Source organism: Echiichthys vipera (genome assembly GCF_963691815.1).
Source record: "Echiichthys vipera genome assembly, chromosome: 13".
NCBI classification, from domain to species: Eukaryota; Metazoa; Chordata; class Actinopteri; order Perciformes; family Trachinidae; genus Echiichthys; species Echiichthys vipera.
This window is the reverse complement of record NC_139838.1, coordinates 26,621,891-26,633,836: the sequence shown is the minus strand read 5'-3', so window position 1 is coordinate 26,633,836 and position 11,946 is coordinate 26,621,891. Positions and strand designations below refer to the sequence as shown.

At 41.9% G+C, this 11,946-nt stretch overlaps 1 protein-coding gene across 1 annotated transcript; it reads right to left on the bottom strand.

The window, feature by feature from the left end:
- Positions 1–2,140: 2,140 nt before the first annotated feature.
- On the bottom strand, positions 2,141–11,359 carry slc39a7 (solute carrier family 39 member 7). Its single transcript, XM_083925139.1, has 8 exons — positions 11,204–11,359; positions 9,279–9,777; positions 8,251–8,419; positions 6,786–6,866; positions 6,114–6,248; positions 5,741–5,854; positions 4,285–4,481; positions 2,141–3,008 (listed from the first exon to the last, which is right to left on the bottom strand). The coding sequence occupies exons 2-8, from the start codon at positions 9,768–9,770 to the stop codon at positions 2,754–2,756; spliced, it is 1,443 nt and encodes a 480-aa protein (XP_083781265.1). The 5' UTR covers positions 9,771–9,777; positions 11,204–11,359; the 3' UTR covers positions 2,141–2,753.
- Between the last annotated feature and the right edge of the window lie 587 nt (positions 11,360–11,946).

Sequence of the window (11,946 nt, the reverse complement as noted above, 5' to 3'; positions counted from 1 at the left end):
AATCCTACCCTCAACAATAGCTGGCTGATACACAATGTGCTGCTATGGGTCATGTTGGAAGTCAATGACAAATAAGCCAATACCTACATACACATACATAATACATGATAAGAATAAATAAAGCAGCATCGAAGTGCCTCCTTTTTCTTCTATTCTGTTCATTTCTTCGTGTGTGTGTGTGTGTGTCTGTTTCTTTATTTAACAAATCTGAAAATTGTCCATGGAAGTGTGTAAGTACGGTGTACGTTAATAATACGCCATGCAACCTCAGCGGACCGCTCTGATCTAAGGAAAACACAACCATTCAACTATAGACCAGGGTTCATCCTGTGTCATCGGCTGTGAGTGATTAATGGATTAATGAGCAACTTTGCTAAATGAGAGGATTAGAAAAGTATCTTTACAGTATCATACTGCCACTCCACTAGTTCATTAAACTGCTTTGAGTTTCCCCTTAATCCCTTAATAATGAGCAGGCAGTCAGAACTGTGACATTATATTCCTGTTGTGGTCACTCATGAGAAGCGTTCAGCGGGGAAGCCTCTGATCTGTGACGTCTGAATTAATGAGCCATCCATCCAGGCGGCAGGAGATCCCTAATTATAGTGTTTATTTTAGCTTTGCAGGAATAGAGAGAGGACACGAAGACGTGCATCACTAGCTCCTGAAAACATGTGATGCTTTCTTTAAAGGGGATCGACGTGAACTGGGCTGAAGTGTGTGTGTGTGTGTGTGTGTGTGTGTGTGTGTGTGTGTGTGTGTGTGTGTGTGTGTGTGTGTGTGTGTGTGTGTGCGCGTGTGTGTGTGTGTGTGAGTGTGTGTGTGTGGGCCCTTCCTTACGTAGTAAAACGATTTATTTTGCGGAGGTTGTGACGTTCAAAAAGTTTTAAAAGCTGTTTAAAACAACCACAACAGTTGCATCTTTATGGTGGCAACGGTGTAGTCTACAGAGGCACAAGGAAATTAAAAGAGTACTATGAATACAAATATAATTTTTCTTGGGGTAGGTTTGAACATTTTTCACGTTGTTAGTGCTAAACCAGACTCTTCCAGTCATGAACCAAAGTGTTTACAACTTCCCCGTGTTACAAACATCCCCAGTCTCCTCCAAAGACCTTTCACGTTGCTCTTAGCCAACACCACAACGAAGAGACACAAAATGACCCCAAAGAGACACAAAACCACAAAAAGATGCATAAAGACTACAAGCAGGCCTTCCTCCTATGTGCAGGAGAGATGGTGGAGCATATTTTCTTATAATCATATTTAATTCAATGGTCAGTTGACTGACAATGAACAGGTTTATTTAGCTATTTATTCCATTTTTACTCTTTATTTCTTACAGTGGTATTTCTAGAATTGGTAAAAAAAAATGTAATAGTTATACATGTGCAATGTATAATGTTAGATATCCTTTAATAAACTTAGAGTAATCTCAGTGCACAAAGCACATAGAAAATGTCTATTTTCATTCCAACTCAAAAATTTTATGCATCTCAAAAGTCTCCATGTTGGCCGAGTTCTGTTTTATAGTGAAGGGGATGACCAGAGTGCAGAGTGGATATTTCACAAAGCACATATTCATATTTGATTACCGGGGGTAGAGTAAGATTCTTTATTTTTATATTTGACTCTAATAAACTAAAGCTTGAGTAGTCAGCTGCCTGTTTTTTGGTGCAGCCAGACTGGACAAGCATGGCAAAGCCCCTACAAGACCATAGACAGCCTCTATCCTTAGACCCGGTTCTGTAAAACATTAAAAACTTTGACCTTGAATGATTCTTTTTAAACCAAGTAGGGAGTTGCAGGAAATTGCAGGGAGTTGCAGGAAGTGTGCGGTTAAAGCTGACAATAGCAGAGAAACAGGACTCTGCGTGGGTTTGACACGCGGCAGGTATCAGGTGGAACGTTTTCACACCGCTGCACTTTGTGTAATCCATCCATCATGAGATCCTCAGGAACTGCTGCCGCTCCTTCAAAAACAAAAGATCACACACCCACTGACTGACCTTTGACTCCCTCCTGTGGTCAGCTCTGTTAATAGCAGACAGAATGACGTCGTTTCAACCACAGCGACAGAAAAAGATGAACCTTCATCACAGCTATCACCCGTCAGTACAAACAACTTCTTCTTTCACAAACAGTTTAATGAGTACATCTGTAGAAGCCACGTTAACTTTTATTTTGTGGAATGTAAAAATATTAACATTCAACATTAAACACGTATAAGCGAGCCGGACCGCTGCTTCCTCTGCTCTTTCACTGACGTCATTGTTTTAAAGGACTTAACGGAACAAAAACGCCTGCAGATTGATAGAAAATGTGGAGTTACGGCTGAAAGACGAGTCTACTTGAGGCCACTTTGTGGAGGAAACCAGCCGTCAGTTTAGGCTGCAGTGTGCGGTGAAAGCCGTGATTGAATTCAGAAGGATTGTACTTCCTGTCTTGATGGAGGCCTCTCAGTGAACAACAGCAGTCCTCAGAAAACGTTTCTTTCCAGCTCTCAGTCTCTCCCCCGCTGAACAGTTTTTCTTAAGAAGCCGAAAAAGAAACATCAACACAAACGGGGACGTGACCGTGAACTGCTAAAAAAACAAACACAAGACGACAAAAATCATCCGTTCGCCATCAGAAGGTGGTGTTTGTCCCCAAAACAAATACAAACTGACATAATAATCCACTTGACGTACTTAAAACCAGCATCTTTTCCACCCGTTCATGACCTTTCCCCTCTCTGTCCACTGTGCCGCGTCTCACTCGTACTCAGCGATCAGCACCATCATACCGACGCCAAACAGCAGGGCCAGGATCTCCATTAGAGACTGGCCGAAACTGGAGCGGCCCGCCAGCAGCTCCGGGAGCACGGTGACTGTGGCGATGTAAACGAACCCGCCGGCCGTAAACGGCAGGATCCACGCTGTCGCCGCGGCACCCACGCCCTCAGCCAATAGGGAGCAAGCTGTGCCGGCCAGAGCTCCCAGGGCCGTCAGCAGCTGTAGACACATGGCCTGATGGGAGCAGAGGAGGGTTACTGAAGGTGTAACGTCAATATTTCAGAAGGAAAAATGACATTTCTTTCTTTATCTTTCACACAATTGTACATTTTAAATTAAACATTTCTTTGCAAATAAATAAAACTTGTATTTACGGCCTAATTTAGTTTAAGGGGCTTCACAATCCTCCAATTTGCTGCCATTCAGCATGTTTTGACACTCAAATGTGAACTGTGTTGGGATTTTCTTTTTAAACATAAACATAAACATGTTACGCTACACAGTGGTGTAGTGGTTAGCACTGTCGCCTCACAGCAAAAAGGTCACAGGTTCGCATCCCGACCTCGGCCTTTCTGTGCGGAGTTTGCATGGGTTTTCTACGGGTACTCCGGCAGTCCAAAGGCCGGGTACTCCGGTTTCCTCCCACAGTCCAAAGACATGCATGTGTTAGGTTAATTGATGAGTCTAAAATTGCCCGTAGGTGTGAATGGTTGTCTGTCTCTGTTCGTCTCTCTGTGTCCTGTGATAGATAGGCGTCCTGTCCAGGGTGTACCCCGCCTTACGCCCGATGTCAGCTGGGATCGGCTCCAGCACCCCCGCGACCCCGGGATAAGCGGTTGAAGATGAATGAATGAATGAATGAAAAAACATGTTACAAAACAGGGGGATGGGACAGTTGTACGCTATAGTTACCAATCAGACCACAATCCTGAACAGCAGGTGTTTTATAGTAGCAGACCGCTGAATCTGTATATTTGGCATCAGCATGTTTCCCAATATGCCCTGATATGAAAACCCTATTACAGAATATATATATGAATATATATATATATATATATATATATATATATATATATAATGCATACTTAAGATGATAGTATAGCTGTTATATAGCTTTTTATTTGATTTGTATTATTATTTATATTTAATGAAATGCTCAGCAATGGACTGATTCTGAACATGATGTTTATTTAGCAATTTATTTTATTTATACTCTTTATTTTCTCAGTGCCCGTTTCTAGAATATGTTAATAATGTCATACATAAAATGTGTAATGTATAATGTTAAATATTATATATATATAAATATAATAAAGTCATAGAGTCATATCTGTGCACAAGGCTAATAGAATATGTCTAATTTTCATTCCAGCTCAAAAATTGAGAATATTGGTCGAGCTCTATTTCAGATATTTCACAGAGCAAAGTCAATATATTTAACTGAGACTACAAAAACCATCTTTACTCTCATATTTGACTCTAATAAACTAAAGCTTGAGTAGTCAGCTACCTTTTTTTTGGTGCAGCCCGACTGGACGAGGATGGCAAAGTCCCCGATCTCATGTGGGACTTCGTGCAGCAGGATCGTGATGGTGGTGACGGCGCCAACCGCTGGACCAACCAGGAACGACGCTCCGATCGCCAGGCCGTCCGTAAAGTTATGTGTGAAGTCGGCTGCCAGGTTGAGGTAACCGGACACCTTGATGTCTGAGTCAGTGGAGAGAACAGAGGATGAATAAGGTTGGAGCTAATGTGACAGGACACGGGCTCAGGCAGCATTTTAGTGGTAAAGGATCTGTCTGCTCACAACGGTGCCTGAAGCCTAAAGCACAAGAACACTTTCCTCATGAATAGTCAGATCATGCACCAGTCGGTCATGTGCTGACAGACGTAACTCCTCATGGCTCGTGATGAAGCGTGTCAGGTTAATTACAGGTGACAGTTTCACACATCAGAGCCAACATCTGCACCGTGCAGCTCCTCCTCCTTTTGCATTCTTCTTCATAGACACAAGTTCAGACCAATATCCTGACTCTACGTTTATTTTCCATTTCCGTCTCGATCACACACTGATGACAGCAGTAGTGCTCATGCTGGCACATGGTGGTGATTACTGTATGCATTTTAATCAGGATCATTTCACATTAAAACACCTGTAAAGACCCTGATTCTCGTCACTGCTTACAGCACCAGCTTGATCAGCAGGAGCAGCTAAATGTATATTTTTATGTGCAGTCACGTCCAGGGTTTGGAAAGGATCCTTTTCAAGTTTAAATATGTCATTTAAAGGCTCTCATTTGTGCTGTTTGTAGTTTCAGGGGCTCAATTTAATGTCATTTACACTAAAACACGCTTTACATTTACAAAACACACCAGTGATCAGTGGAGGAGCATGAAAACTGCATGAAAGTAACATTTCTGTGTATTTTCCAGGGTAAACACTGAACCAGTAAAGTCATTATAAAGAAGACAATACTGGGGTATGTTCAGTGCATCCAGAGTAGGAAGTTTGTTTTAACATTAGCAACAATATCTGAGTTTTAATACTGATTATTTCTTTGTGAAGTAAGAACTGATTTGATGATCTGCAAACCAAGAGAGTTATTATCGTCGTCTAGGCAACATTTTTACTTTTACATTTGCTTATTTCAAAGGAAACTTTAGTTAAATCTAACTTAGAGGTCTAAAAACTCTTCTTTTCATCTACATTTTTAATATAAACATCTACATTTAATTTGACCTGTTAGATATTATAACACAAGCTGATTTGATTTTATAAATACAACAATGAGCAGAGCTGCTTAAATTTGGCATTTTAATAACTACAAATATAAATGTTCAGTGTCAAACACCCGTGTGATTTCCAGTTGTCCCCACGCTGCAGTTCAGTAGTTCACCAGCAGAGGGAGCTCAGTTCATTTACTTTGTTCAGAGGGAAATCTCTAAAAAACCAACACATTGTTCACCTGTGCTCTTCGTCTCCTCTTTCTTTGGCACCTTGACGTCTTTGCTTCCTTTCTCCTCTTTCTTCTTCTCCTTCTTTTCTTCTTCATCGTCGCTGTCCTTTTCTTTGGGAGCGTCTGAAAAAGTTACAGAGAGTTCAGATTAGGCCCGCCTGCACATCAGCTACTGAGATTACGAGCAGTGGCTCCAGAGGCCGACTTTAGCCCCTTCTGCTGAGATACTGAACTTAAAAAAATAACACACCGCTGAAACTGCATCAATTCAGAGGCAAGCAGAATCATTTAGCTGGGATCAGCTCCAGCCCCCCACAACCCCGATAGGGACAAGCAGTTGAAGATGAATGAATGAATGAATGAGAAGTTTCCACCAGCTTACCATGTGAGTGGCCGTGGGAATGTCCGTGGCCGTGCCCTCCCTTCAGTGCTCGCACAAACTTCTCTACAACCAGGAAGGCGATGATCCCACCGAGAACCCACAGCCCCACCGACATCATGTGACCGTGGGCAGCTCCTGTGCAGGTAGAGGACAGGAAGCACAGGTTGGAACCGAGTTTCATACATCTACTAGTGTCACAACACCTTTCGGCATCATTTTCCGACTGTTTACATCAATGATGAACAGCCTAAAGCAGCAGAGGAGTTTCAATATTTAGGACCCTCACAGTCAAAACACAATGCATTTTTTAAGCAATGCAGCAGTTAATCAGGAAACTGGATTCATGAATAATAAATGAAATAAAATCAAGTTTACAGAAGTCTTTTTGAAAGTGTTTTAACTTTAAATACATGTACTTCCAAAAACTCTTTCATACCAAATGAAATATTCAGCACATGTTCTGTGATTTATGATACTTTTAACCGACCTGTGGACAATAAACACTATGATTGCTGCTGGTTACAGTCCACAGCTGCACAGATGTCACCATATATAAAATACATCTTATTTAGAAATAGCTTTGGTTGATTTTTGCACCTAATCTATGGACCTCAATGACATAAGCACCAACTGACGACAGATAAACTAAGAGAAAAGGATATTGCTGTGTACCGTGGGAGTGTCCGTGGTCATGCGACTCTTCACTTGCATGGGAGTGTCCATGATCCTCTTCTCCGTGGTGAGAGTGGGGCTCTGTGCACAAGACGAGACGGACATTAGACTCAAACAGACAAAACCGAGGATCCTGCTCCTGTGTCTGTGTTTTCAAGGAGGAGTACTTGGTCGTTGTTGTCCGTAGTTGATTAGAAAATATTTGTTTGTATCTGTTAAAGTTTACAGAAGAGCTGACGTTATTTTTCATGGTTGGGAATCGAACTCTGCTGTTGAGTCTCCAGACAAAAGTGAAAGTGAGCTATGAGAGCAAAGAGCAAAGTGAATATGAGCTGTGAAAAAACAAAAGGGTAACTGATGAACCGGGAACATATATATATAAATATTTTACGCTGGTTTGTTTTGTGGGTCGGACGGAGTCGTCACTCACTTGAAGAAAAGTTAAGAAGCTGTAAAAATGTCACAGGAACTTGATATTCCAGCCTTACATTAGGCAAAAAGCACCTTCAATCTGCAGCGTGGAGCATTCCTGATATCTACAAAATGACCAGGGAGTTGCTGTTAGTAAGCTGGACCAAAGCAGTTTGAACTGGGCTGGAGGAGTTCACGTGTTCCTGTTTACTTCCTGTTTACTTCCTGAATCCTGTGGGGATATGCAGGAGTTACCTGGATGTGCTGAACCCTCTACTTTCAATCGAAAGTAGGCTGATGTGTTTTTATGTGCAGGACGTGTTTTTTCTTCCATAGTGTCCAATAATAAACGATGATTTAATAATCAAGCATATTTATCCAGTCATTTTATATAAAAAGGTTGAACAAATTGCAACAGAAGCAAACTCAACTGATTTTGTATCCACAATATGTCCTGAGTAAGTACTTCTTCCTGCCTCCATTTATTAATTCAGACCTTAACATTAAGTCTTTTACTGTTATACGTCAGCAATATTCAACTTTGCTATATGCAATGTTTAGATCCGTTATGGTATTTATGAAAATTAGCACATACGTAATTACTTGTAATACTCCGGGTTCTCTGGTTTCCTCCCACGGTTAGTGTATGCTAGTGTGTTCGGTTCATTGATGACTCTAAATCACCCGTAGGTGTGAATGGTTGTCTGTCTCTGTTCGTCTCTATGTGTCCTGTGATAGACTGGCGTCCTGTCCAGGGTGGACCCCGCCTCACGCCCGATGTCAGCTGGTATCGGCTCCAGCCCCCCCGGGACCCCGACAGGGACAAGTGGTTGAAGATGAATGAATGAATGACATTATTTGTTTGTCTTGATGTAAGTAATTAACTCATCATTTCCATGGTGATATCTGAGAAATAATGAATAGTTATATTCATAGGGTATATTTGGGTCTTTTTCAAAACTTTCCCCTGTTGGGATTCTTTTGGGCTTTTTCCCTTACTCAGCACATATTGAGGATATAAAGCAGTTGAGTTTGTGTCGGATCGACTACCTACCCAAAGCGTGTGGTATGAGGTGGAGGAAGGCGTCACCCAGAAGTCCACCTGAGGCGAAGCTGAGCAGCACCTTGAGCAGGTTCTGGTGCTGGTCACTGTTGGACTGAACTGGGATCAGAAACAGGATGAGGAAAGGAGCAGCGCTGATCAGCAGGGTTGCTCCGATAGCCTGCGGACAGAGATGGAGCGAGGTTTACTTTTCACTAGTGTCAAATTGCAACAAGAGGGAAAAACAGGAGTAAAAAACATGTATGAGGAGCTTAGATATGTAAGCAAAAATCTGGTCAGATTATGATTTCTATTCTAATGACGACAATAAATTAGATAACATGGTGCGCCTGCTCCTGAGGGGCTGATGGATACGTTTTTGGCTGTAAAAGTCTTATTTACCTCCTGCTAATAGAGTCGAGTAGAATTATGCTCAAACATATTAAATTGTAAACACTTTTAACAGGTTGCAATAATGAAAGTACACGACAAATTATGGCTTTTAAATGTTAATTTTGGGGTAAGGAAAAAAAAAAGTCTCAGTTTAGCATAAAAACAGAAAACAGGGACAAGGCTACCCTGGCTGCTCCGAACACACAAAAAACAACTTATCAACTTGATTTAATCCAAACAAAATTGTAATTATTATTAATTGTGGTACCATTTCTTGGCTGGATGCATCATTTAACTAACTCTAACTCATCTAACGCTCAGCGAAGGCAAAGAAGCATATTTACAAAATGTCAAACAATTCCATTAAAACTTTTCTAAATGTAAAAAGACGGTTTGATTATAGTGGCTCTTCTTAAACAAGCGTAAACCCACATTTATTCAGGCAGGTTTCCATGTTTGTACTTGAACTGTGTAACTGAATGGGAGGCAACGACAAACATCCATGCAGCCAAATCTGAGGGCTGCTTCCTACAGAGTCTTACGGTGCCAGGGGAGGACCAGCGCGTGAAACAGTCTACTGACATAATCACAGCACTATCATTACAGTGTCAGCCCATTGTTCCCAGTATAACCCATGATGACCACACCTGTGTCCAGAGCTCCACGATGTCCCTCTTCTCTCCTTCTGCCTCCCTCTTCACCCTCTCCCCTCCGTGTCCACTCTCTTCCTTGTGCACCCGAACGACATCGTCCTGATGTCCGTGATCATGAGAGTGTGCGTGCCCGCAATCGTGAGCGTGCCCGTGATCATGAGCGTGCCCGTGATCATGAGCATGAGCGTGCCCGTGATCATGATCATGAGCGTGCCCGTGATCATGATCGTGCCCATGGTGCTCCTCCTCCTGTAGGGGGAGGTTGGCCTCGGCGCTCCACTTGCTCGCTCCGTGGAACATCTTCACTTCTTCGTGGTCATCATGTCCTCCGTGGGAATGGCCGTGGTGTTGGTGGCCATGGTGACCGTGGGAGTGGGCGTGACCATGGTCGCCATGGGAATGGCTATGGGCGGTGGTTGAACGGGAGGCTAACAGGAGTATTGCAGATGTGGCCAGTGTCAGAGCCAGCAGACGTACACGGCCCATATTATCCCTTTAACACAGAGAAAAGTGGAGAAGACACGATAAATAAAAACTCACAGAAGGTCTGATGATTAAAGTCAGTGGCCCTGTTTCTACTCCACCAGATAACCCAGGAAAAATTATCTTATGGCATGCCTTATATTGGTCACACATATAAACCAATAGCTTCCCTCTATTCATGGCAGATTTATACAAAATTTGCAATGTTGCAAAAATAAAATATAAACATCACTTTGTCCCTAGCTATTCTATATGATTGTCCATATGCACACAACATATAATAAGGAATAAAACCAACTATTTTACGCCTTTACAGTAGCTACATAACACAGCTGTGAGTGGGACAACAAACAGTGAAGGGCTGGTGAACAGAATAGTATATAGAGTTCACACAAGGGCCTGAAATGGTGCAACAAGCTATTGCAGAATTGACTTGTTTTGAACCATTAAACGATCCGTGTGAAACTGAACTGTGGGGAAATGCTGCTTGGATTTTATTTCATTTGTAGGAGATTGGATTTTCAGTTCCTCTCCTGGAGTCAAGACAATGGAAAAGTCCGTCACACAGTGAAATAGAAAGAGGCCGCAGAAAGAGTACATCAGTAAGCTTTAAACTCTAGGAGGATGATTTGAACATGCACTGGAGGAATACTGTGTCATAAGAAGAGGATATTAATCTGGGGAACATGGAAAATGAACTACAGCTGTGAAATAAAATGAATTTTTGATGCATTAATATGAGCAACACTGTAATGCTGCAGCTGGTTAAGGGTAGACAATTAGGACAATTGTATTTGCTTTAGCTTTAAACACAGCAGGGTATATCATAGTTTGTTTATATTTGTATTCATATTGTGATTCTCCAAAATAACCACAGCTGTCAAATACATTTAGTTGAGGAAAATGTGCACTGTTGCTTCTAGATTGTGGTTATAAAGTATGATAGAAGTGTAAAGTAGCATCACATGGTAATACTCATTTTAATAACAAATGACCTCACACAGGTTATTAATCTGATAGTAGATATATCCATTGTCTGCCTCGCCCTGATGTCAGCTGTTTAAACTCTGCATAACTTGAACAGTATTAGCAGTGAATGCTACCTGCTGGGGTGTGCAGACTGTGTGTGCTCATGTAACTAACATCCTCCATTTCAGTTTGATTTAAAGTTAGCTTTGTTTTGAGATTGTGTTTGTTTGCTAGCGGCTTCACAGGTCGCTCGTGGATGTAAAGCTTGTAATCTGTCAGCTTTGAGAAGTGATCATTTTAAGCTCACAGTCAACAGTAAAAAGCTCCGGTCATCAAACAATGACATCGGATCACCGGTTTCCACAAGTTGCAAAGAAAAGCATGCTAGCTCTGCCGGCTAGCTCACGTTAGCTGGAACTTGCTAACATGTTGCTGCAGCAGAAGCCGCGTCACTAACTGCGACATACCGTGAAAACAGGCCGTTAACTCTTCCCGGACTGTGTCAGATGTCCCTGCCGGCTGGGTCGCTGGATAACTTCAGGTCCTGTGTGCAGGAAACTACTATACTGCTGATATTTCTGTCTCCGCTGATGCTGCTGGGAAGACGTGGCATTTACTCAAGCAAACTCACGGAAATCTCGCGAGAACGCTCCCCACTTCCAGAGTGACTCCCTCTGCAAATGCTCCCTCATCAAAAACAATGTTTTTGTTGTTTGTTTTTCATGAAAAAATTACTTTTTCTCAAAATAAACGTGTGCAATCATAAATACTGGAAATTTGGATGTATAAAGATATAAAGAAGACAAGACTACTAAAAAGATATCGCGAGATTTATCTAGTATTTTGACTCATCACTGCCAGAGTCAGCAGTGCTGGAGCATCCTGGAGGACAACAGGATGTAGGTTTGTCTATGACAGGAAAATAAATAAATAATAATGAAAGTGATGCCTACAGCCTACAGTTAGTCTTTCATTTGGCATCAGAACAGAAAGCATAACTCCAGTAAAGTTAAATGTGATTGTAAACTTTCTTCAGTCATCAGTGCAATGAAACTGTGGCTGTATGTTCAATACATCTGATCACACATCATCATCTCACTGGTTTAATTAGGATGACCAGATGAAACAGCAGCCCTTCAAGACTGGAGCCAAAGATCCTCCTCACCCCTCTGATTTTAATTTTGTCTGTGTGTTATTATTGAATCTCTAA